Source organism: Onychomys torridus, chromosome 5, assembly GCF_903995425.1.
Source record: "Onychomys torridus chromosome 5, mOncTor1.1, whole genome shotgun sequence".
Classification (NCBI taxonomy): Eukaryota; Metazoa; Chordata; class Mammalia; order Rodentia; family Cricetidae; genus Onychomys; species Onychomys torridus.
Genome location: NC_050447.1, coordinates 53073823 through 53100502, shown reverse-complemented (window position 1 = coordinate 53100502; position 26680 = coordinate 53073823). Strand labels below are relative to the sequence as shown.

At 43.5% G+C, this 26680-nt stretch overlaps 1 protein-coding gene and 1 long non-coding RNA gene across 5 annotated transcripts in view; one reads left to right on the top strand and one right to left on the bottom strand.

Moving 5' to 3' along the window:
• LOC118583888 overlaps positions 1-22356 on the bottom strand; it is a 112577-nt gene extending 90221 nt beyond the window's left edge. For 3 of the 4 annotated variants that reach the window (XR_004944979.1, XR_004944980.1, XR_004944978.1), the window contains exons 1-4: positions 22165-22356; positions 6323-6452; positions 4614-4843; positions 1509-1595 (exon numbers count right to left, since the gene is read on the bottom strand). This is a non-coding gene — a long non-coding RNA (uncharacterized LOC118583888). The remainder of the gene's footprint in view (positions 1-1508; positions 1596-4613; positions 4844-6322; positions 6453-22164) is intronic. The other variant, XR_004944981.1, reaches the window with a different exon arrangement.
• Inhba (inhibin subunit beta A) lies at positions 16062-26219 on the top strand. The gene is made up of 2 exons (XM_036187634.1): positions 16062-16511; positions 25235-26219. The coding sequence occupies exons 1-2, from the start codon at positions 16124-16126 to the stop codon at positions 26119-26121; spliced, it is 1275 nt and encodes a 424-aa protein (XP_036043527.1). The 5' UTR covers positions 16062-16123; the 3' UTR covers positions 26122-26219.
• The last annotated feature ends 461 nt before the right edge of the window (positions 26220-26680 follow it).

Below are 26680 nucleotides of genomic sequence, written 5' to 3'. Positions count from 1 at the left end.
CAATGGGCCTAGGCCCCCATCCTTCCTCTGCTCTTTGCACCATTCCTAACACTCCCACTTGTTCCAGTGTCAGTGAACTGTGATTTATTTTCAGTTTTTGCCCTGAATTCTTGGTCCACTATCATCTTTCCTGACACTGGATCCCCAGTATATAGTATTTACTCAAAGTCAAGTAGCTTCCCAGATGTGGGGCACATAGATGAGCACAAGATTGGAGCCACTAAAGGCTTTTGCCACTGCCACAGTGAAATGGCTTAGTTACTGAAATCATAGTTCAATTACACCTTTAATGCATGTCCTAGGGACAAGTTATTTGGCTTTTCTAAGCCTAGGTGGCTTTATCTATAAATGGCATCAATGTGCAAATCTGCTTCAGAAGGTTGCTTAGTGGATGGAAAGGGATTGCACATACATCACACGTTTCACTCGGTGTCTACAGATCATTGGTAACAACAATGATAACACCCACATTGTGTTCCTGCTCACTCAGCGGGACAAATTTAGGGCTTTGGCTATTGTACTGTACATCTTAGATGTCTCCTATATACTCCATAAGTTTGATTCATTACACTTTCCACTTGCCTTTACTTGTTTTTGAATTCCTTAATATCAAGGACTTTCATACCTACCCCATATAAGAAATCCATTCCCTAACCACATCCTGCATGGATCACCTCTTCATTACCATTTCCCTTTGGCATTTTGTCATTCAATAGGCTCTTTAGAAACTTCATGCTTCCGAGCTCTCTGTATCTTCCTCCAGGCATAGCTAAACTTCATTCACATGTCTATCGTCTGTATTCTTACATAATGATATTTGGAAAAAACCATTGGTTGCATTCTGGTTTCATGTCTTTCTTTCACCTCAGTAGTAAATGTATCAGTTTTCCATTTGACTTTTTTTTTTTCCTACCCCAAATAAGTCTTGGTATGTAGCCCAGTCTGGCTTTAAATAGTCAGTGCTCCTACTTGAGCCCTTCTGCCTGAGTCTTTTTACCAGAGCCAACCTGCTTGAGCCCTGAGCACTGGGCTTACAGGCATGTACCACCCTGCCAGGCTTTTACCTCCTCTGTTGTGCTGTGGGGGCTCTCATCCCATCAGACCCTGTCTTCAGATGCCTCTACATGCACCACTAACTATGAAGCAATGACAGTGGCCATGCACATGCAGTCCACAGCTAGTTTATTGCACAGCATGGGGTGTGGGATATTTTCATCGTGGTAGAGTGGACTTCAAGACAATAGTGCTTTATCAAAGCAATCAGTTTCTCTCTTGTACACGTTGAGCTAAAACAAAACAAAAAAACAAAACAAAACAAAACAAAACAAAACAACAACAACAAAAAAACCCAAAAAAAACCAACTAGGCAACACACAAGTAAGTGACTTGATGCCGCTGGAAACTTCAGTTGCATTTAATGTCACTGGACTCTAATGGCACTTGGAGCATCCCGACTTTATCTATGGCAGTCAGCTTTCTATCACTGCTACAAAACACCAGACACTTACCAGCTCTTTGGGGTGGGGAGGTTTATTTTTTTGACCCATGCTTCAGAGGTTTCATTTCATAGTTATGTGGTTCCATTATCTGTGGGCCTGTGGAGAGGGAAAAGAGTCTCAGAGGAACATGTGGTGAATATGTTCTCACCTCGCAGCAGCCGGGCAATGAGGTGGTCTGGCCACAAGTCTGCTTCAAAGGTAAGGCTCCAGAAATTCAACTACCTTCGACCAGACCCTGTGTGCTTCAACTGGCAGCAATTCCGGTATTGTCCTCCCTGCCAGACTCTTTGTACCTTCATTGGCTAACCTGTGTCACCTGATACTTCCAAACTTTCTTCTTGGCTTCCTGGAAGGTGATCTGCCCTCAGTTTTCTTCCCCCACCCTGACTACTGTGCCAGATTCCGCACAAGCTTCTCTGCCCACACCTTCCTTTTAAATATGCGGCTCCCAGGACTCTGACTTTTAGATTGGTTTCATCTCAGTCTCTGCTCCCTCCTGGGAAGGCATTCACTGCTATAAGAAATAGATCTGCAAATAATAATGTCTCAAAATCAGCAATGACAGGAAATAAATGTTCCTGGTGTATTGTATTTAAAGACTGACATCCTAACTCAGGATGCCATTACAGAAGTCAAACAGTTATCAGAGGCTTGGTAGTGTACACCTGTGGTCCCAGCTATTTAGTTCGTTAGGGGATTGCAAGTTCAAGGTTTGTCTGGGCTATAGAAGGAGTGCAAGCCTCGCCTGGGAAATACAATGAGACTGTCTCACAGTAAAAAGAAAAAGGGAGCTGGCAATGTAACTTAGTGGTGGAATGCTTGCTCAGTGAGCATGAGATTCTGGATTCAATACCCAGCATAATAAAAAAACAAAAACAAAAACAAAAACAAAAAACCAAAAAAACAAAAAACCCCACAATCCCCCAAAGCAAAAACAAACAAACAAACAAAAACAAAAAACAACAACAAAAAGAAAACAAAACAAATGCCCAACTATCAGAGACACCAGAGTGGGGAATAGTAAGGTATGTGAGTAGAGTACGGGATCACTATAACTCTTTACTGACTGTGAGGGCTGTGATACTGAATAGATAAAAGGATTCTTTAAGATGCTTTAAGAAGTGTCACCCACCATGATAATCTTTGCATTTTTTCTTCTTCCTTCTGAAATTCACTCCTAAATACAAAGAAGAGTCATTTTCCATATGAGAGTTGAGTTAACCTTCAACTGGATTAGGGTGCAGTGGTGCTCCTACTGAAGTTGGGGGCTCCCTGAATATTTTTGACTCATCAAGAAATAATAACAAATTGGTCCCTGGGCAAGGAAGAGGGGAAAAGAAGATGGCATTTTTATAAAAAAGATGTACTATTAAAAAAAGAAGTCACAGGGTGTGGGAGAGATTACTCAGTGGTTAAGGGTGAGAACTTGCAGAGGGCCTACCTCAGTTCCTAGCACCCATGTTAGGTGGCTCACAAAAGCCTATGACTGCAGCTCCAGGGGGATCTTATACCTCTGACCTCCTTGGGCACTCTTAATGCACACACCACAACCCTAATTTAAATACATAAAATAAATCTTAAACAAATGAATCACCAGAAAAAGGAATAAAATGGCAACAGGGGTATTTTTGCATACATTCTGCAACTAATAGAAAAGGATTCAGCAAAACAGAAAAGGCAAAATGGACCTTTAAAAGCTAAAGACTTTTCAAACTAACAATTTACTTATATTGTTGAAGAAAATTATGGAAACAAACAAAAACACTTGTCAAAAATGCAATAGAAAAAAACATTTTAAAAATCAATAGGGTTTTTATAGACAGAAAAAAATCTACTTCAATTAAAAATAAATGCTATTTAGGGGGTTGGGGATTTAGCTCAATGGTAGAGCACTTGCCTAGCAAGCACAAGGCCCTGGGTTCAGGCCTCAGCTCTGAAAAAAAATGCTATTTAATGATCACTATTAAATTACTAATTTTAAGTAAGGACAGATATGGAAGGCCAGAGTTTATGTGCTATGAAGCTCTTGGTCTTCATGGCAAATGCATTTTGGATATTCAGGATTGAAGAATAAAATGTAGAAAAGGAAATTTAGAAGAAAACACAGGTGAATATCAATTGGATTTCCTGACAGAAAAACCTCAACATATGTGAAGAATACTATAATGGTCTGCATATATTTAAGTACTCTTTTGTCTGAAATTCTGTAAACAAAATTAAATGATAAAGAATTAGCATGGGAGAAGTCCTGACAACAGTACCAGAAAGTAAGACACAGCCTTGGCTATCAAGACTCCTTAGGAATCATAGAATATGCTCATATTAAGTTGTACATAATTAAGTTTTATTTGAAATACGAAAGTCTAAAACTTAACAATGACTCCAAAGAAACTCATACAGATGAACAATGAAATGTTTAATCTTAATGAGTAACTTAAAAATCTAAATTTAAAGAAAATGTACAGTAGATTTATCTAGAAGGATTGGAACTAAGCTAAGACCCAGGCTGAAACACAGCGAAGGGGCCATGCTCTTATACTATTAGAACTTGTAAGAGGGCAACTTGGTAACATGTATGGAGATATTAAATATGTCCACATTAATGGACCCAATAATACATTTTCTAGAAATTTATCTTAAGGAAGTAATAAGAGATGAAGTAAAAACATTTAAACAATGCCTACAAAATTTTGGAACTGATTACACGCTGTTAGTTGGCTTGTTTTAAAAATAAAGCAATTTATTTGACTTATTATCCTTCACACATTACTTTTCCAAGAAATATGGCCATTGAAAATAGTCAACATATAATGAATGAGAGATGAAAAATATCAGTTTATCCAATTATTAATTTTCAATTTTGTTTAGCACGCACACAAAAATAGCGAGGATTCTGGGAAGGAAGGCCACATGTGATTCACATTTTTTGTATTTGCATGCATTTTCATATTCTGCATAGAGAATATATGTTACTTTTAAATTCAGGATGAGTGTCATTTGAAAAGCAATTGCCTGGGAGTGGGCCTATCAGCTACCTTCTAAAGTTTCTTTCTATGCTAATGCACCAGAAGAGGGCGCTGTTGTCTCTTTCCAGGGGAGTAACAGCTCAATCACCTGGTAAATCCGGAACATTCCTCCAAGTCCAGAAGATTTGATTTCTGTGGTGGTCATGTTGGTTTTGTTTGTTTGTTTGTTCTTTTTTTCTGCCTCAGAAAATCTTACAAGAGTTCCAAGTGGCCCTGTGGGAACTTCCTCTAGTCACAGTATTAACAAACACAGTGCACATAATTTGTATTTGGTGTGCCTTTGCAGGGCATCTTCTGTAACTCAGGAGTATCCTTTCACTGAAAGGGGAGTAAAGTATAGCATGAATTTAGCCACAGAAAGGGTAAAAACTGCCACATGCACATTTCTCACCTAAGGAGTTCGAATCAGCCACCAATTACCTGGTTGACCCTGTGCCTTCCCATGGTGGCATTCTTTGCTTAAGGGAACTTCTGATCTGGAGATCTTAGAGTTGCTGGGTTGATTTATCATGCTGGGTTGATTTATCATAGTCTGGTATGTCCTTCCTGGAGTAGCCTATCATTCTGAAAGCCTATCCATCTCCTAGAAACTGCTCATGATTTAATACTGAGCTGGAAAAGGCCCAAGTAGTAAGGTATCTCACCTGATGATTGCATTCGGCAACTGGTGAGTCAACCCTACTGTTATCCAAAGCCCCCAGGATTCCAGCCCTCTTGTCTGTTTTACCTTACATCTCTCATGTATGTCCAACTAAACTTTAGTTGACTCTTTGGCTCCTTAAAATAACCTCAGGTTAGAACTACAAGAAAGGGAGCGAGTGAAGGTTTCTACAAAGTAACATCTGCTAGATGCCAGCTTATGAGCTTGAAGACAACTCAGATTATGATAAAACAATTTTTTTTCCTGGTGTATGGAATGTGTGTGTCTGTCTGTCTGTGTATGTGTGTGTCTACAATTCATCATGGGGACAGTCAGTTTTTGTATGGTCAAAAGAAAAGAGGTTGGATGTGGTAGTACGTTCCTATAATCCAAGAACTTGGGAGGTGGAGGCAGGTGGATTGCAAGGTCAAGCTCTATCTCCTCTGGCTGTCAGACCTTGTCTAAGGATTAAAAAAAAAAAAAAAAAGGAAAGAAAGAGAAGGAAAACAAGAACAGAAAATGTGACAGAAACATGATGTAGTGTTCTTGGCAGTTTTTGAGCTAAAGTGGTCTTCCTCCCCGTTCAGTCACCCACCTCTTCAGTTCCTGAAGTTCTCCATTGGGTATGTAGGAGTGCATGAGGAACTGGACCACACAAATGTGGGCTGGCTTGTCACTTTCAAGCTAGTATTGAAGCTGAGTATATAGCTGGGTTTCCCTTTTTCTAACCTACCCTGGTTACATTACAGGATGTGTACATGTCTTTCCAGTGTTCAATGTAGAAGACAGTGAAGGCTCATTTTAGCCAGTGAAACTTTCTGAGGAAAAAAACAACAACCCACCAGTGGCCATGTGGCCTATGTAAGAGTCCTGTTCTATGTGCTGGGCTTTAGTGGTGCCTTCATCCTGCATGCATGATTGTTATTTGTGGAGGACATGCATTGTGATGGGCGCTCACTAGTCAGGGGAACCGCTCTACTGACAACAGTGATTCCTTCAGAAGTCCTCAAGTCTGAAAGCAATGAACGTAACCCCCTGTAGTCTAACCTCAAGACCCACGTGGCTATTCACTAACTTGCCAGTCTCCCAAGGGGATCTTTCACATTTTGGAGCTCAGTTGTGCACAATCCAAGGCCTAGGTCACCATGAAGACATACCACAACTGCCTCCTGCAATTGGATGCTGTCACCAGGGTCCGAGTGAAACGAAGGTCATAGGGAATGCTTTCCTTTCAGAGATGCTCTCCATGTGTAGCCCAGAAAGAAGCTGTCCTGGGGATGTTCTCTCCTGGAATAAAGACCCTTAGTGAGACTTGGCTCTTTCGTACCTCCATTTGAAAAACCAACTTTTCTCTGGGAGTCTGAATGGAAGGTCAGGGATGACTGCTCAGAGGGGAAAGTGTGAAATGGTAATCACTTTCATATGACACTTGAGAAATGCTATAATAAAGCTGAGTAAATTGGAGCATGAGTTAGCCAGTCTTTTGCCTAATGATGTCACTCACTTTGTGCTTCCTCCAGCCTATGATTAATAAAAGGGGGTTATTACAGTAACTCACTCCTAGTGGGCAGCAGTGACGTCAGCAGCAGCTGAGCAAACTGACTACATTTAGTCGTGCGTGTGTATGTGGGCATTTTTTTTTTCCCTGTGACTAACATGAAGCCAACAGCATCTAATAAAACAAAAGCTTCTTGAGAGTTAAGGAAGTTATTGGTGAACTCTTCTCTACAGGGAGCACCATTTTAATTGTTCTCATTTCATAGCTAAATGATGTTAGAGTGGGCCAAAATGACATTATTGGCTTTCCAGTTGTTTCATTAAAGTGATCACAAATGGTCTTTGAGAGACGAGACTTTTTTTCTTTAATACAATGACTGTTCTTCCATTCATCATTTTAGTCCTCCTTCTTTCAGGAGGAGTAAGTGTTAAGACAAGGCACTGTGGCCATAAATTTAACGTATTTAGTGACCCCAACTAAACTACATAAGATAATTGTACTTTCTTACATTTTGCTTCCCCAAGTGGATCAATGTTGGCAGAGTCCTGCTTGATAGTCCACCTTTGCAAACCTGACCTTCCTGAGATTAGAGTAGGACACCTGGAAATATTTATTGACCAGGCCAGGGTGCTGCCAGCAAGTGCTGCCAGAACATGCCTAGGAGAGGTCACAGTGCAGTGAAGAACAGCACCCAAGCCACGGTGGCTTAGACGTGCCTGGGAGCTGCTCCCACAGAAGGACACAACCTTTGGACTTTATCAGGACATGCAGGAGGCAGTTATTCACTGATCCAAAACACACACACACACACACACACACACACACACACACACACACACACACACACGAATACGCAGAGAGAGAGAGAGAGAGAGAGAGAGAGAGAGAGAGAGTGAGTGAATGAGAGAGAGAGAGAGAGAGAGAGAGAGAGAGAGAGAGAGAGAGAACAGCTTCAAGCTTTTCAAGCTTTTCAAGCTTTTGATTGGTTTTTTACCAAGATCCAACCTTTTGGATCTATAACTGGAGAACAAATTGTAGAGTTATCTTTGTGGATAAGCAAAACTGGATTAGAATAAAAGTCTCTTATCATTCCAATGGAACCTATACGTTGAATCTCTGTGTCTTCAACCCAGGAACATGAGACTTGTTATCTTAGGGGTTCCAGGTAAGAAAAAGGATGGTAACGCCCTGTTCTATGTTCCTTTGAGAATGTTTCCCATAACCTTCTAGGGGAAATAAATCAATTTCTGTAGCAGATGTTTCCTGATTGGGTTTAAACTGAGTTGTGATAATTTATGAACATTATGCATGTTGGTCAGAATTTTGAGAAGATATATTTGTGTGGTTTCTTTATAGGTTACAAGTGAGTTTCTGCATGTACTAGCCATCTTTGGGAAGAAATCCAGGCATTTATGAATCATTTGGGAGTTTATTGAGGCTTTTGGTTCTAAAATGACCATTTACCTGAGTAGACTATGATTCACATCTTGGAGGAGATGACATGGAGTCATGGTGTCTAAGACACTCCTCTTATGGCTCTGTCCATTGACAGATGAACTTTGACTTACCTTCTTCTTTCTGACTAACCTGAGCCACCAAGAAGCTAAGCCATGAACTTGGGATGTTGGACCTCATCTTGAACAGTATTCACACCCATGCTAGCTTGTTATAGGCTGCTTCTGTGTGCAATGTGCATCATTTGTTGTTGATGACGCTTTTTCTGTATCTTTCACAATCACGTCTGGGACCTCTCAGAGGAGTAGCACCTGGAGGGCCATGGCCTTCCTTTAACAGCCTTACTTCCTTATAGGAAGGGTGTTTGCAGGACATTCTGTGGCTTGGAATGTACGTTTGGATTTTGGCAAGAACGCTGCTTTGTTTTTGTTTTTTGTTTTGTTTTGAATTTATTGTATGTCATTCTCTTAAGGTACAAGATAATAAAATGAAGCTATTATTTTTTTCTTTTTTTTAAGTTAAGATAAGACAAGTATAGCTATCTTACATGTGTAAACTTTACTTTTGGGGAATTCTCTGTTGCATTGATTGAGCTGTTACTAAATTGCTAAAGTCAGGATGCCAGTTCTTTATTTCCTTTGTGTGTGTGTGTGTGTGTGTGTGTGTGTGTGTGTGTGTGTGTGTGAATCTGTTGTCTTTGAAGACCTTGGATATAAATCAGTTCATCTAGATTTGTTGCTTGCCACCGAGACTACCCTTGGTTTAACCCAAAAATGGCAGAAAATGTCCTGAGAGAACATGAGAAGATAGGTGGGGACAAGGTTGCCCATGGAAAGTCAGTTATCTATTGCCTCGAGTGAGTCTCTAGCCCTTAGGTATCACACACATGCATGAGGAAGCAGGGTCACGTCAATCACTAATCCTTTGCATAATTCAATTATTTTCCAGTATTATAATCTGGGTTTCCAAGTCCTCTTGGACCATGGATGGAAAGGGAATTGGGTGAAATCTTAAAACCATGACTCTTAACTCAGGCCTCTCCACTGTGTAATCATTGCTAATTCCTCTAGTGTGGGCACCATCCTGTGCTGTGCATTGTGGGAGGGCTCTCAGCATCCTTGGCCTCTGTTCAATAGATGCCAGTGGCACCTCCTTCCTGGTTGTGACAGTTGAAAACATTGTCAGATGTCCCAGGGAACAAAATTGCTTCAGCTGAGAACCGCTGCTCTGGAATGAAGAACAGTTTACCCCCACCCCCCCCCCCTTCTTTTTCTTTTCCCTTTTTTTTGCTCTAACATCTGGGTACGCTGTTCAGTTAACACTCTCCAATACTCTGAAAGCAGACCCTCTTAGACAGCACGAGGCCTGGAGGGCTATTCAGATAATTCTGAGAAAAATGTGAATCTTAGAGATCAGGGAGTTTGGGGTTAACTATTTCTGATTTGTTGTTTTTGATACATCTCAGAGGAATTTTAATGCTCCCCTTTCCACCTCTGTTTTGAAGTATTCATTCTTGATCTAACTTAGAAGCACCACCACCACCACCACCTCCACCACCACCCCAGCTTGATTTTGACTGAAAAGTGTGGCTGTAGCTCTGGCCCAAATCGTTGCCTCTAACATTTGGCCCACACTGGCTGCAGGCTGTGGCTGGTAGGAAACAAATAGGTCTGCCAAACCCATACTCTGTTGAAGCCATTTGACAGGATGCTTAACCAGGGACTCCCACAGTTGACTGCAGCAAATACCATTTAGAATCTTGTCCATGTTTTCTGGATGCTGAGATGCCTCTTGGGGAAGGGGGTAACTACTCATCAGGAGGCAAGGTTTTCCCTCCTATACCCAGAATAATACTCAGCTGCTGGGGACACTTCGAAAGTCCTTTTCATTTCCATAGTCACGTTTCATGTTCACTTTCCCAGTGGGGATGAGGCAGAAATCATGATTTTCTGGAAACAGATTTTTCATGGGAAGGAACCAAACACCCTGAGCTGTCAGCAGCTTGTCGGTGCCTCTGAACCACCAGCCTCCTGTCATTCAGTTGAATCAGAGGACACTACTCAGTCACCTGCTGAGGGTGTCCTTATCCCCTGTTTGCCATGTTGGACTGAATCATAGGATGTGTGAGCAGCAGCTAACCAGAGTCGTGGACAACGGCCCCCTTCCCAAGCCTGTCTCCTCGATTCAGGAATAGTGAGGGAAGAGCGATCAATAGTCTGGATGAATGCTTAAGGACATACGGTTCGCTTGAGAGGAAAAGTGAATATTCTCACTTCTTGATCTCTGCCAACTTTACATGGGCCCAGCTGCCGCACAGGGCAAACACGCTAGTCCAGAGTTAGCTATGCCCCTGAGATATGTGTCACCCCAAGCCACAGGCCAGCACCAAAATGCAGGTCTCTCCATCCGCACAAAGGAGCTCTATCCTCAAAGGAACTGTGTGTCTTGACCAGCTCACTAATTGTGATTGAAAACACCAGCTCCCCAGCAATGCTCACGCATTCGAGTTAGCAGAAACAAGACAGGCCCTAATTGCTCCATTTACATAAAAGTAGAAACATACAACTTCTAAATATAAATCTCTGGCACATCGCTTCTTTTGCAATTACAGTAAAATAAGGTACCAGTTTCCCTCCGGGCTCCTCCTCACAGCAAGCTGCTCCCCGGGTTCGCTAGTGGCTGCTCCTCCAGGCAAGCACAGGGCCAGCGTGGAGTTGGAGCTTTGTGAAGTAGCCAGTAAATCAGAACGCCTCCGCTAGGTGCAGAGCGCGGTGGCAGCGGGCCACTCTGCCAGTGCGGTAGTCGGTGGGACCGAACTCCACACTCGGGAAGGGGCAGTCTGCGGGCGCCAGGCCTGCGTTGCCGCTCGCATCGGCCGGCCAGGAGACCGCTAGTCCCACTGCAGGTCCCGGTCCCTGACATTCCCTGGCACCAAGGGCTGGGATCAGAGATTCCCAGCTGCACTCACTGAACAGTGATTTTTTTTTTCTTCCCCTCCCTGAATTCTTTAGCTGCCAAAGGGGGGGAAAAATCAAGAGCTGCGCTTTTAAACGAAGTTGCCCTTGCTGGTGTTCAGGGTAAAAATAGAGGCGGCCGCTTGGACCGGCTTGGCCCTGAGTCCAGGCGTCCCGAGAGCCGGGCTGGAGCTGCGCATTCGGGAGTGATCCCTGGAAACTGCCAGCAGGTGCTGCTCAAGGTACGGTGGCAGGCTGAGAAGGGACAGGGCCTGGGTGCAGGGAGTCTCCGCGGGGGTGTTTGGGGGGGCAGGAAGTGAAAGAGAAACCAACCCCGTTCAGAGCTGGGTTGACCAGCGCACGCCCTGGGCCCTGGAATTCAGCAGGGAAACGCTGATCCTCAGCCCAGAATATTCCAAAGAAGCTATTTTAACCTGCCTGCTTCCTCCCCCCCCCCCCCCCAACTTGATTTCCACGGAGAGAGAGGAGGCTTTCCCAGTGTAGTTCAGCTCTGAGGTTGGGGGATCCAGCTAAGTCTTGTCATAGACTGGCTTAGCAGGTGGGCACTTCCGTGGCGTCAAAGGCCAACAGGGTCTCAGAGTGACCCATGTGAGGTGGCTTCTGCAGTCAGGGTCCTGAACATTCCCATGACACACATGCTTAAGAAACTACCAGCATGCCCAGAAATAACATTCTTTGTGACCACTGAGTTTTGACCCTGAGATTATAGATCCCATTTTATAGATGGGAACACTGAGGCTTGAGTTTAAATAATGAGGGAGCCTCAGAGCTGGGGTCTGACGCAGGCACTTTTCTGTGCCACCCACACTACATTCGGGTGCAAGTGGTACTTTCCCTGAAATCATGTGTGAGGCAGGAGGTGAGTTTAGCTGCTTGAAGGTTTTTATCAAACAGTATGGAAGTGCCTGTCTCCCAAGTGTTTATGTTCATCCTGGGGTGGGCATGGGATTGACCATCTCTGATTTTCTTTATGTCTTGCCACTCATATTCCTTTCTTGCCCTGCAACTTCATTTCCTACTTCAGTTCTCTAATGCAGTTCTTAGAATGCTCCTCTCCTCTCCTCCCCGACATATAGCCAGCACCCACACTTTGTAGCCAGGAGATACCCTTGCAGAGACAGCTCCTGGTGTCCTAAAGGAACCTTCCCCCACTACACATCAGGAGACCAGAGCCTCTCTATTTTGCTTGTGGGCACAGTGAAAAGTTTATTTTATGCATGTTAAATCCGGCACACAAAACAACGTATCTGGTCATATGGCTTTCATTAGCTCCCAATTTTGCACATTTTATCCAACTTGTCATGAGAACCTGGCCAGTACTTCAGCTGTGCTCCTTCCTGAGAACAACGGCCAGTCTTTACTGGGCTTATCGGAGTGTTCTTCCTCTCTATGTTATCTCCCTGCCAGTGCGATCACCCCCAAAAGAAAACCCCCAAACTAACTTTACTTCTATTTCAAGAAGAGTTCACTCTTTTCATTACATTCATATTTATAATGTTTATAAATTATAGGACTTGAAGTTCTAGTATAAAAAAAAGATGTATGTCTTTTTTGGTGTGTTTTTGTGGTTGTGTTTTGCTAGTTAGGATGAGACTCTAAAGATCTAGGCAGGGTACTTAGGAAGTTAACTTGCAAAGAAGGACCATTGCCCAAGTCTGGGGTGATAAATGATGTATGAAGCAGGCATTCAATTTCAAAGTGTAAATTAATAGTGTGAGTCAAGGCAGGGAGACCATCAGCACATGGACATACAGATTTTCCTATGCTTGTCTCAAGAAAATAGCTTATTTTAATCATAATTATCAAATTAGACTTCCTATAAAGATCATGATGAATTTTCTTTGCTGTGGAAAAAGTAAAGTGCTTTGCAAATATAGGCAACTTTATGAAGTAACAGATGTTCTATGTACAGACATAAAATTGAGTCTGAATATAACAAGAGGGGAAGGGTGAGTAGTATAAAGTCAAGGCTGGACATTCCTGGAGATGTATATGCCTGTATTTGGTTCTCTTAGTTTTGTCAAGGGTGAACTATTCCTAGCCACAGGCTTTACTGGCTCAGGACATCACCCAGGTAGTATCTCAGAAGCCAAGAGGGATTTCCATTGGATAATGAATTATGAAATGTCTCACCCTGGAAAAACTAGTCATCTGCTGACGTCATGCTGATTCTAACCAATCCAAACAAAGCCCCAGCCCTCCTCTTTGCGAGGTACCAATGTGTGAGTGTACAACTAAGTACTACAGTATAAAACTTCACAGTGCCAATACCATGAAGAGGAACTCAGACAGCTCTGACCTCATGATACAAGAGCCGGCTGGCAAAGCAGAAGGGACCCGAAAGGTAATGCTTTTATTCTTGCTTATGAGCTCTATACACATTAAAAATCACTATGGCTAAGAGGACTTTTACAACTTTTTGGCACCTCCATAGGCATTGTAATTTGTATCGTTTTCTCTTGTGCAGGCAGGTTAATACTGTTTTTAATAGTTCTAGAGCATGCAAATAGATTATGTGTTTATACAACCCATTCAGCACACATATACAAGTACATATGCCAAAGAGAGAAAGCTATTTTTAAGAGTTCCATTTGCAAACAGTAAATTCAGGGAACACACACACATTCACATACAGAGAGAATCCAAACATTGATAAGTTGTTCTTATCCAAATGCTGCTATTAGGACTCTCAAGTTGTTTAGAGTCATTAAACTTTATGCTCTGTGTTAGTCTGTCTTGTAAAACTTAACTGCACCACAAAATGCTCCGGGTTCTGTATCTGCAACTCCAAATAGGTGGGTGACATTATTATAATACAAAGATTTTTTATTAAACCATTATAATACCCATCCCCCTACTTCCCTTATCTTTTTACCATCCCCCCCCCCTTTTTTTTTAAATGAGAGTTTTAGGTGTTATGGACAGTCTTATCAATAACAGCAGAGCCCTCCTAACCCTGCCAGGGTGTCAGAAGGTTTGGAACCAAGCAAGTCTTGTGCACTGCTGCTTCTGAAAAAGGTAGCATTTGTGTGGCTCAGAAAAGCATTGTTACCTGTCAAAACTGGAAGTTTAACTGAGTGTTAGGATTTTATCAAGCTCTTCTCTTTGTATGTAGACCTTATGCTTGTAGTCATGACACCTATTAACTCTGTTCTCCTGACCTGCTTTGCTAGACAGAATGCTATGAAGAGGGTAAGTGTCAGGTAGAAGCAGTGTCTCTACAGAAACTAAGAGGGCTTATGTGTAGGGAAGAAACTGAGAGAAAGGGGCAGCCTTAATAAATGGATGCTTTAAAGATACTTCTGCAAGATAAAAGCAATAAGACAGAAAATGAAAAGGGGGTGTGCAGGACTTTAAAAAAAAAGCCCCAGAAAGGCATTGTTTTCAAATGCACATTTGTCTTGTTCTGTGAGCACTGTAATCCTCCATGATTTCAGCTCTGCTGTTACTTTGAAGAGAAAGGAAGCAACCAAGCAGGGTGCCATGAATGATATGGTCAAGACTGGGTGGTGGTGGTAGGTGTGCGTGCAGAAAACAAAACAAAACTGGCACATGCCAGAGAAAAATAATTTGACAAATATATTTTAGAGATTCTTTCCCCATAGGCCAGTTTTTCACACGGTAAGAGTGCACTCTTTTTATGAAAGGATGTGAGAAAGGCCAAGTTAATTCTGTGCTTTATCTGTGAAGCCAGGACAAGGGACAGGAGGCTATAATTTGTGAATATGCGTGTATCCAGGGCAGAGGGAGAGAGAAAAGTGAGTACCTTCTCTGATTAGGGCATATAAAATGCTGCTTGCCCAAGGGAGCTTCCAATGCCCTGCTGTGGTGCCCAGTTGGCAAAAGCAGAGTGTATTAGATGACCCCAGACAAAAGTTCTGCTGCGCTCCAGGTCCCATTGGATCCCCTGCTGGCATGAGGACCCTGGACATTTAAATATGAATGAATGGCAGAAAGGAATGGTTCTGGATTCTGTCAGGCAGAACAACCAGCTGTCTTAGGCAGCTCCTCTGCCCCAGGCCCAGGCCCCTGACCTGTGCCATCTACTGAGGACTTCCCTCAGCCCCACATCGAGGCCAGGTGCGTGCTTACTCCAGAGTAGTGCAAGGTCATGGGAGAGGACTTCGGGGGTACACTTTCCAATCAAGTTATCTCAGTGAATGGAGACGGTGCATTTAGTTGGCTTGGGTTTCCCAAGACAGAGAAAGATGAAAAGAAGTTAAAAAAAAAAGTAGAAGAAAAAGAAAGAAACTCCTAGACCGAAAGTGAGCAGAATTAGGAGCATTTATCGTAGAAAGGACTGAAGAATTACCCCCCACCCTCCCACCCCCAGAGAATGGCTGGATTTGAAGAGAGGTGTGCGTGAGGGAGCAAGGAGCAGAAGGAAGGCAGCCTGTCAGAAACGGGCTGTCCCTCCTCCCGAGTCACAGCTCTTACTCACAGCCCCCCTCCTCCCTCCCTCTCCCATTCACTCACTCACTTAGGACCAATCGTCTCTCTCTCTCTCTCTCTCTCTCTCTCTCTCTCTCTCTCTCCCTCCTTCCCTCCCTCTCTCCCTCTTCCCTCCCCTCCCCCTCCCTTGCTCTCCCTCTCTCTCTCCCCCTCTTCCTCTGTCTACTCTCCCCCTCTCTCTTTTCTCCCTGTCTCTCTCCCTCCCATCCTCTCTCAGTCTCTGTCTCCCCCCCCACCCTGTCTCTTCCTTCCTCCCTCCCTCTCTCCCTCCCTCTCTCCCTCCCTCCTTCCTTCTCTTTTACTCGGAGACAGAACTCTCCTCCCTGACAGCCACAAACCTACAGCACTGACTGCATTCAGAGAGGGAACCTGCAAACAAAACTTCACAGAAAACTTTTTGCTCTTGTTCCAGAGAATTTGCTGAAGAGGAGAAGGAAAAAAAAAAAAGTCCAAAAAAAGAAAAAATAGAAAAAAAGAAAAGGAAAAGAAAAAAAAAAGAAAGAAAGAAACCTGTGCGTGAGGGTGGGAGGAAAAGCAGGGCCTTTAAAGAAGGCAACCCTACGACTTTTGCTGCCAGGATGCCCTTGCTTTGGCTGAGAGGATTTCTGTTGGCAAGTTGCTGGATTATAGTGAGGAGTTCCCCCACCCCAGGATCCGAGGGGCACGGAGCAGCCCCGGACTGCCCGTCCTGTGCGCTGGCCACCCTTCCGAAGGATGGACCTAACTCTCAGCCAGAGATGGTAGAGGCTGTCAAGAAACACATCCTAAACATGCTGCACTTGAAGAAGAGACCCGATGTCACCCAGCCGGTGCCCAAGGCGGCGCTTCTCAACGCGATCAGAAAGCTTCATGTGGGTAAAGTGGGGGAGAACGGGTATGTGGAGATAGAGGACGACATTGGCAGAAGGGCCGAAATGAATGAACTCATGGAGCAGACCTCGGAGATCATCACCTTTGCCGAGTCAGGTGGGTGCTGGCGTTGGGGGGGGGGGCGGGGGCAGGGAAATGTATTCCGTTGACAGTCCTAGCAGGAACTTCTTCCCCCTCCCGCTAGCGACCGCCCGGGAAGGTTATTAGTTATTAGGTGATGGTGGCGCCTGAGAGGCAGAGGAGGGGAGAGGACTTCTTTGCCAGGGAGCCCTGCCCCGCGATGGCTAGCTTACACTTGCTAAATAAATTCAGCGGTTACCCAGAGAGGATTCTCTTGGGCCAGTCTGGAGCTGGAAGGCAGTCTGCATGGAGCTCCCTAGCTGCCCTGCCTAGGAAACCAGATCTGAGCAGCCAGATGAAAGCAGGGCATTTGGGGGTTTGGGGGTACAGAGGCAGCATCTGGACCCCATCCAAAGTTGTTCTGGGGTAGGGGTGAGAGTGCCTGGGGGGCGGGTGCAAAGGCACGGATGAATCCACTGTCTGAAAACAAATCTCCTTTAAATGTCTGATCTGGGGCCACATCGGAGCCAGACGCGGGGCATATTTATTAGTGACAATCATTTTCACCTCTGGAAAGCCTGCCTCTGTGCACAATCCACCCAAGACAGGAAAGAGCAACTCCCAGGGCAGTTAGCATTGAATTGGCGATTACTTTCAGAATAGCGTTGCTTTCGGAATAAAAACAAAAGCAACAGCATCAAAAGCCAAAGAACCTCACCCCCAACCCAGTTTCGTTCTTTGTAAAGTTACTAAGAACTTTTTGCCAAGGAATGCAACCTTGACAGTGTGCTCTCACACACTATGATGAACTACTCAATTTTTGAGACTTAAGAACTTGAATAGATTCTAATCATTGGCTCAGGAACACGCTAACCTGTTGCTGTGTACAAAGTACCTGTCTAAAGCCGAGGCCCTAGACTTGGAACTGGACACAGAGCAGGAGGACACAGATCTTACTACAAGTCTGTAAGTCTGTGGGAGCTGGCATACAGATGGGTTAATAATACCTTTTCACTTTCATGGTAAATGCCAGGCTAAGGAATAGGATCCTTTGCCAAAGCCATTTGAAAGGAATGCCATTGTTTTGTTTGGTATAGCATATGGCTAGTAAAGTATGTGCAGGGACTCCCAGCATTTTGTTTAAAAGTTTGCTGCAGCAGTATAAACAATTAAGGCAACACTCAAAATTTCCAATCCTGAAAACCTGTTGAGTCAGATGTACTGTTTTCAAGAAAGCCATGCAAGACCTGGGCATTCTTGGGGGGTGGGTAGGGTGGGATTCCACAGGCTGCTGGCTTGGTGGCTTCCTCCTTGGGAGAAGCCTTGCTACCCCAGCAGTTCCCTTGGTAGGTTAGCTCTGTCCATGCCCTCCATTCTTACTGACCAGGTCCTTCTGGATACAGGTCCCAAACCTTGGTCATGGTGACTTTATTTTCTGAACCTTACTGAGCAAAAAGACAGGTTGGACCTTTCAGGTTGCCACTTAATTTTCTTCAGCTTTCATAATTTGAAGGTGCAAGAGAATCACATTGGCTGGTGTGCATGGGATGGGTTCTGTGCTGTAGAAGATTAGTGCTGGTCCTCACATGTTTTTCTATACAACCTTCACCTATGTTGGCCTCAGCTGCAGTTTCTACTAACTTGGTTTTAAATGTATCATGTGACTATCCATATGACTTCCACCATGTTTAACTGCACAGTGGATGCCAGCACTCTATCCTACCCTCTTCTTACTGGGCTTCTACAGAAAATTCATTGCTTGGCAGTTAGAGATTTGGCAAAGAATAGGCCATTTACACTCTTTCTTACTTATGGCCTTCTCAATGCTAATGACTCTCTCAGTTAAATAGGATCTTGTCATTTTTGCTTCTCTGTTGTTTAGTTTGAGAGAAAATGAGCTACTATTTACAACGGTGATTCACTGGACTCACACATTGACTGAGTGTAAAATTTGTAAGTGGAAACTCTTTCTAGTCCAGGAACATGGTGTGTTTGTTACAGTTGCTTATTTCTCATGTGAGAAGAAGCACACATTGACTTCAAGTTGATTTATTATAATTTCATAGATGTAAGTAAGGATCAAAGTATAGACAATCTACTCTCTAAATAGTGTAGAGTATAATATAATCATTTTGCCTATGCAGGAAACATATTTACCATCTGATTAATTAGAGAAAATACATGAAAATGAATGGCAAAGAACTGTCTTGTTGCTTTTGGAGTAGCTCTACTTTTCTATGTAGTACACGAACATATTTCAAGAATAGAAAAGAGCATGTGCTCTTTTTTTCTTTTTCTTTTTTGTAACTATTTGTACAACACAGAGTACAGTCATTGAGTGTCACCTGTAAACACACCATAGATGTGCCTTTTAATACCAAGATTCCTGCTAGGGGATGTTTTCTTCCTCCCCTTTGGCCTCTTCACTCAAGATTATTAGAAAAAGCTGACAAAAAACAAATGTAAAAATAAAGAGACTGCCAGGCAACAGTACCTTGAGCTTTTAACTAACTGTCCTACTGTGTTCAGGAGGGAGGTAGTTCAGCTTTGTGGAGCCAATTTGGATAGCATTGACTAAGCAGCAGATAGATATTCACTCTCAAGCTCTCTGAAATCTGTTCCAATAAATAAAATCGATTTTATTTTTAAAGGTGTCACCCAAGAGTGCTGCCCAAAGTTAGCATATGGCTGGCCCCAAACTCTCAGTACTCCCTTTTCTTCAAAGGAATGGCAGTGTGGATGAGTAAAGCCAATCCAGCTATGACTTAAATTCTCAATGAAACTGAGATCAGAGGACTTCTTGGCCAATACACTGTGTCTTATCTACTTTTGCTTTGTTATAGCAGTTGTACAGTAACAGCCCTCCATTGAGTCTGCATAGATTCTGCCATGGTTAGTTGCTGATTTTCACAATTATCTTACTTGAGTGCCTGCTACATAAGATAGAGAAACAAAAAAAGTGATGCCTGAATAAATACTGCCCAGGTGTTGTCTAAAGCAGCAAATCTCTCCCCTCTTGGAGGACACCAGGTACAGAAGATCTGAGTTAGACATGAGATCACCTGAAGAGTGCTTCTCTACACCTCAAGAAAGCCATCTGGAAATGGAGTAAACTTCCAGAGCTCCATTCCCTGCCTTTCTTTTGACCTGTCTTGTGAATTACACCTCAGAGAACCTCTGAACTTTTAAGGTTTCACACTTAATCTGAATTTGGAAAAGATTGACCACAAGAGGGCGCATCCCTAAATCTTCATCAGCTAATCTGGAAAAAGCAGTTTTGTGTCTACTTGAAGCCCCAGCCTGTAGCACCTTAATCTGGAAGTTTATCAGTTACTTCCTCCCCACAATCCCATCTTCCCAAAGAGTTAAGATTTTATGGGCTGGGAGGTGCACAAGTACCTGTGATACATTAAGCGAGACAGAGACACAGCAATAGGAACACTGTGGTCCATGTGAATATTCCACAGCTCCATCGGCCACAGAGGAGCGATACATTTCAAAAACAAACAAAACAGGGCTTGGGATGTGTGTGAATCGTCAGCCACACTGATGTGAGCACAGTCTCTCTAATACGGTTGCCTGGGGTCTACAAAGACATCTTCCCCAATTCTGCTTCCTAGTTTGCCTGCCGAATCAATGCGTTTCACAAGGGACAAAAATGACAAGTGACTTCCAACAGGGAGAAAAAAGAGACTATTTATTTAACGCCTGGTAGGAACATGGAGTTCAGCTGCTGAGGACGCATTTGTTTCCCAGCTGAGAGTGTGGAGAGAAACCGTGGGGAAGAATGTGCAAAGAGATGAGCACTTTGGTTTTTTTTTTTTTGCCTGTGGAGTGGGTGTAGCATAGTATGATAGGAGATGGCAGGAGAGAGATGCAGTTTCACATGGAGAGAAGGAGTACCTTCCCACTCTTCATGAAAATACTTATTTGCTTTGGCCCTTCTGCTCTATCAAACTGGAGCATGATTTCTTCGCTTTACTTCGGAATTCTCCATGCTTGACTGGATCCTAGGTCCAAAATTAAAAGTGTAAAAGTTTTGAGGAACTCTGGAAAAACTCTCTGGGTTGAATCTTGAGAATTTTTTTTTCTATGTATGTTATGAAGACTCCTCTTTTTTCAAAGGCTTAACTCCCCCTATCCCCCCCTTTTTTTAAAATCCTTATTTAAATGGAAGAGGCAATGGATGATACGTTACTCAGACCTGAAGATTTACAATAATTCAAAAATGGATCCCAATGAGAGGTATTAAAGCCACAAGTTTAGACAGGATAATTCATAGAAGCAAGTTAATACGCCTGCTGTAAGCGAGATTCTCTATTGTAGGACGGGGGAAAAATAACCTTTCAGACCTCACTGGCTGCCTTCTGCAGAACCCCCTGGAAGCCATCCAGAGGCCGACTTAGTGCCTCAGAGAACACACAGGCTGCAATGCTGGCCCTTTATGTTATTGACTGTGCTGTATCTAGGCACAGGGAAACTTGACGAAGAATGGAAAATTAGAGTAACACATATTTTACAGCAGAGCTGTGCTCCCCTCACGGTGAGTTTAAATGTGCACCATGAATGGCATGGCTTTTCATATTAACAGAGATGTCATTATTATCTCTTTGTAAAAGGGCAGCATATTTACCCAGGACATTGGTGAGGAAAACCGGGCTAAAGTCAGCTGAAACTTTGTGTGTATATTGATTATTTAATGAAAATGGTCATATACTCACAAATCTGATACGTGGACTTTCGTGTGTGTGGCATTTACACACTAATGTTGGGGAAGGGAACAAAGAGCCTGCTTACTTAAGCCCTGGCATACCTCTGTGACCAAGCTAGAGAAAAATCCTGAAAGCAAAAGAGAATCGGTACAAACACTCTTCCTTTAGGCTGACGTAGACTTTCTTTCCATCCAGCCCTTCCCCCAGGCAGCATTTCAAAGGTATTCCCTATAAGGTACAAACTGTAGCCCCTCCGGAATGTTCTGCCCATTTCCTTCTGCTTTGCGGTGTGTCCACCAAGCTCACGGGGGCTTAAGTGATGAGGTATTATCACCCACATGGTTTTGCGTGGGACTTTCTTAGTGAATTACTCAGACAGAGCAGGCTGTGATATAAGCCTTGCTCACAAGCCTCAGGACAGAAAATAGCACAGAGGGGAAAAGAACGGTACAGGGAGTAGTTAATGAAAGGTTAGAGAGCCAGCAGCTTTAACGAGGGAGCTGTGGCCTGGTGGAGGAACCTGGCACACACCTGGACACAGGACTGCCATATTTGCTTACGTAGCATTATGGGAAGGCATTTATTTCAGGATTTTTACAGCACCAGATATTAAAGTCAGGCCTGATATGGATGGGAAGTTGATCCTCAACAGCTCAGCCTTAGATATCTTTCTTTCCTTTTCCAAATCATTACATGTTCAGCTTGGGGCTTCCTGAAGCATCACTGCAATATAGCAATTTCTCTCAGGTAATAGAAAAGAAGGGAATATAGCATTTGCTAATTATATTTTTCATTCTTATGTAACTAACCTGAGAACTGTAATATATTTCTGAAACCAACAGGTCTGATAAACAGTCAGTCCGCTTCAGCTTCCATCCATCTCACTCTCCCCACACCCTTCTACAATGAAAGCTAAGGTAAAAGAAAAAAATGCCCTGCTTAATAAGTCAGAATACAATAGAACTTGTAAAATGTACCTGCGCATGAGGTAGACGGAGGAAGACTTGACTCTCTCCTCCCCCTGTCCTCCTGGGCATACGGCAACAGCACTTTCATGAAATTGGATCTCAGTTTTATTTTTTCCCTGATAAAATATCATGCAATACACAAATAGCAGTTCCAGAAATGGACACCAGGAGAAGGAGGGGACAGGCATGTCAATTAGTAGGGGAAAATCCAAATGTCAGAAATATGGGGGAGAGATGAAGCAAGCTAGAGAGGAAACAAATACAGGAGCAGAGGCTTTCGGCTGGATAATTAAACTGCGGCATAAATCAGCACCCTTGCATCCCCGTGACACACAGGCAATGGCTTGTAGTTAATTGTCAGCCAAGACCAGCCTGAGAGTCGTTGGATGATGACTCTCTGAGCCTAATGTAACAGCACCTGACAGACTGAGCCCCCTCTAATGAGCACTCTCTTTGTACGATCCTCTTGCAGGAACACTAAATCATTTGCTTCCAAGTACAGCCGCCTGTGAAGAAGGGGTGGAGCTACCCCAGGCATTAGAAACTTGTTCCCATGAAATAAGGGGCCATCCTGCAGGCTGTGTGACAGGAGTACAAGGCCTCAGCCTTACTGGCCATGATAAAAAGCAATTCATATGCACAGTCACTTCTTCTAGCACGCCAAGTAATCCTCTCCTGTCCCCTACCCCAGCATCTGCAGTCAGCACAGGACTGTTTATAGGAAGCCTTGGTTGAGCAGGTCATCGCTGCTGTCAGCTTCTTTACCCTCACACCCATGCCAAGGGTGGATGGGGACAGAAGAGAGTTTGGGAGAAGGCTGCCTTACTTGAGACCTAGTGAACCTTGCCAGTCAGAAGCTGTTTCCTAGAGAAAGAAGGCAGCCTCTTCTGACTTCTCAAATTAAGCTGCTATGTTTATTCTCTGTCTGTGGACTGACACCCTGCACAGCTCAGAATTTCAGAAAGGGTTCTGCATGGAGGCAGGAAGGAAAATGACAGGTAGGTAAGTTAACATTTTCCAAAGGAGTAGCAGATGTGCCCCTTCAGTGGAGGAGCATGTACTTTTCCAGGCCTCTTGGACCCTATCCTTCCTTTACCCCAACCCTTCTAGGCCTCTCTACCCTCATGTGCCCTAACAACCTCAAGATATGCTGCAATTTCCATCTTTTTTTTTTTTCCTAGAGCCTTTTACTTTCTTATAAAAATAATCAACAACAAACTCACTTAGCAAAGGGCGAAACAGAATTCACTTTAAAAACTGTTATCATGTTTTCCTTTCTCACTGTTCTGTGCTCTTATATACTATGGAATAAAAAAAATCTATTAATTATTTATTTTGACTCCTAGCCAAAATGTGAAGTGACTCAGAGGAATGCCTCTGCTGCCCCATCTTCTTGGCAGACTTCTAGGCAGATGCCAGGGGTCTCTCCTTGCCTCTAGTCAGTGCTCCCTGGGCCTTGCCTTTGTGATCTTACCAAAGTACTGTAGTCGTAGTGTACAGCGTGTTAGATTGAGCTGGGAATCTACAGTGTACCGCGCACAGAAAAGCTTGCCTTCTGCTGCAGTGCCCTTGAGACTGTGCTGAAATTCACGGTACCATAAACATCTGAACGTCTCTACTGACGAGTAGAGCTGGATTTCTGTTAATTCTGGAAGCCAGTTAGGGAGATCCTCCTAGGGAACTGTGATGTCATAGATGAACCTCTTGAAAATTGTTCCCAGATTGTACATGTGATCCGTGTACAGCAGACAGTTATGAGTAGGAACATGATCAGGTAAAAGAGAGCATGCTTTTATATGCCTCCCAATGGTAACGTGGAAGCGAGGGGAAATATATACTTGATCAAAGAATTCTAGTCTGGACACGTGTTTTTTATCATAAATGAGACTGCATAATACATCTACAAGTGTCTGTGAGAAAAGAAGGAAATAGCAAGGTTCTGGCTCTACATCTAGGTAGATCTGAGTGGTTTCTGGGATTTCTTCTGTTTTAAAAGCAGATAGAAAGTGAAATATATCTTTGGTATTTGTTTGGTGTATTCTAAATGAACAGAGGCAAAAATAAGGGATTCAGAGATAGGAATTGCTTTCTTCATTTAAGGCAACTCAATGCTAAGATGCCCCCATTTGTTAATTAGGAATCTAGTAATTACCTACCCTTTGCTGCATATTATACCATGACAGTGGATAAGATAGATATGACCTAAGCCGGTTTCCTAAACTAAATTGGTGTGAGGGATACTGGAAAGCAAAGGTCACAACAGAAGGGACAGCTGTGATCAGACTCACTTTTAGGGAAGATTTCTTTAAGTGTTTAATGGAGAAATGACCTGAGAGAGGCCTGACTCAGTTTCTGGGGTCATTTGGTGAAAACGCTGCTGCTGTAACTCAATACACGTTGACAGACAGATTAGGTCAGGTAGTGACGGGAAGAAAATATTGTCTCAGAGAATCTGGTCCACATGGATCCACACATAGATGGACAGGGTTTTTGGCTTTTTGTGGGAAAATAATTCTACAACTTACTACTACGGCTTCCAGGGTTTTTCATATACGTGACTCCATCAGATCCTGTCAAACCCGTGAGATCTCTTTCAAATGTCACCATATCCTTCCTGTTTCATGGATTAAACTAAAGTTCAGGAGTGAATGAAAGAGATGCAGAAGTCCAGGTTTCCTTCATCACAGAGCAAGGCCTACATACTTGTCTCTGTTAGTGTTTCCCATAACTACTCAATTATGTGTAAGTGAAGCATGGTCACAGGCAACATACAAAGAAACAGACAGGACTGTGTTCTAATAAAACTGCTTTTACAGGCACTAAAGTTTACATTTCAGGTAAGTTTCACATGTAAAAAAAAATACTATTTTTCTTCAATCATTTCAAAGCTGTAAAACCCCTTTCAACTCAGTGGCCACATGGAAACAGGTTTATCTCATGTATGTGCTGTAAATTGCTGACTGAGCATTGTGTGTCATAGTGGATAACAAGATTCTTACTGCCTGAAGTTACTGATAGATATACAATTTTCAATTAACACGTGCTCTTTTTTTTCTCTCTTGTGTTGTTTTATCTTCAGGTACAGCCAGGAAGACACTGCATTTTGAGATTTCCAAGGAAGGCAGTGACCTGTCAGTAGTGGAGCGTGCAGAAGTCTGGCTCTTCCTGAAAGTCCCCAAGGCCAACAGAACCAGGACCAAAGTCACCATCCGTCTGTTTCAGCAGCAGAAGCACCCACAGGGCAGCTTGGACATGGGGGATGAGGCTGAGGAAATGGGCTTAAAGGGGGAGAGGAGTGAACTGCTGCTATCAGAGAAAGTGGTTGATGCTCGGAAGAGTACCTGGCACATCTTTCCAGTGTCTAGCAGCATCCAGCGCCTGCTGGACCAGGGAAAGAGTTCCCTTGATGTGCGGATTGCTTGTGAGCAATGCCAGGAGAGTGGTGCCAGCCTAGTGCTCCTGGGCAAGAAGAAGAAGAAAGAAGTGGATGGAGATGGGAAGAAGAAAGATGGAAGTGATGGAGCAGTGGAAGAGGAAAAGGAACAATCACACAGACCTTTCCTCATGCTGCAGGCTAGGCAGTCCGAAGACCACCCTCACCGCAGGCGTAGGCGGGGCTTGGAGTGTGATGGCAAGGTCAACATCTGCTGTAAGAAACAATTCTTTGTCAGCTTCAAGGACATTGGCTGGAATGACTGGATCATTGCTCCCTCTGGCTATCATGCCAACTATTGTGAGGGTGAGTGCCCAAGCCACATAGCAGGCACCTCTGGGTCCTCCCTCTCTTTTCACTCAACAGTCATCAACCACTACCGCATGAGGGGTCATAGCCCCTTTGCCAACCTTAAGTCATGTTGTGTGCCCACCAAGCTGAGACCCATGTCCATGCTATATTATGATGATGGTCAAAACATCATCAAAAAGGACATTCAGAACATGATTGTGGAGGAGTGTGGCTGCTCCTAGAGTTGCCAGGTCCCAGAGGAAATGGATCTAGACAGTCCAGAGAAGACAGTGGCAAAATGAAGAAAAATATAAGATACCCGAATTAAACAAAACAACCTGAAAAATAGAAATTAAAAAAAAAAAACCCACAAAACAAAAACTAAACTGAAAACAAAACCTAATGAAACAGATGAAGGAAGTTGTGGAAAAATATCCTAAGCCAGGGCTCAGATATGAAGCAGTGAAGGAAACAGGGATTGGGAGGAAAAGAGAGAATGGTGTACCCTTCATTTCTTCCCAAACCAAACTGATGGCATCAGTTTTATCCAAACTGGGTATTGTCCTCTCTCCTGCCTCTTGCGGTTCCCTCGTGAGCCTGGAAGTCTACTTGTCTATTCTGCAGTAATGTGGGCTAGCACAACCCAAATAACGTCTAGAAAGCCATGAGTTTTAAAGGGCCAGTCCCACCCAGGTCATAAGTATGTCTATGTGACACTATCTCTGTGTATTTCAGTGTGCACAAATGTGTGTGTGTGCACACACACACATGCACATGCACACACACATGCAAACACACACA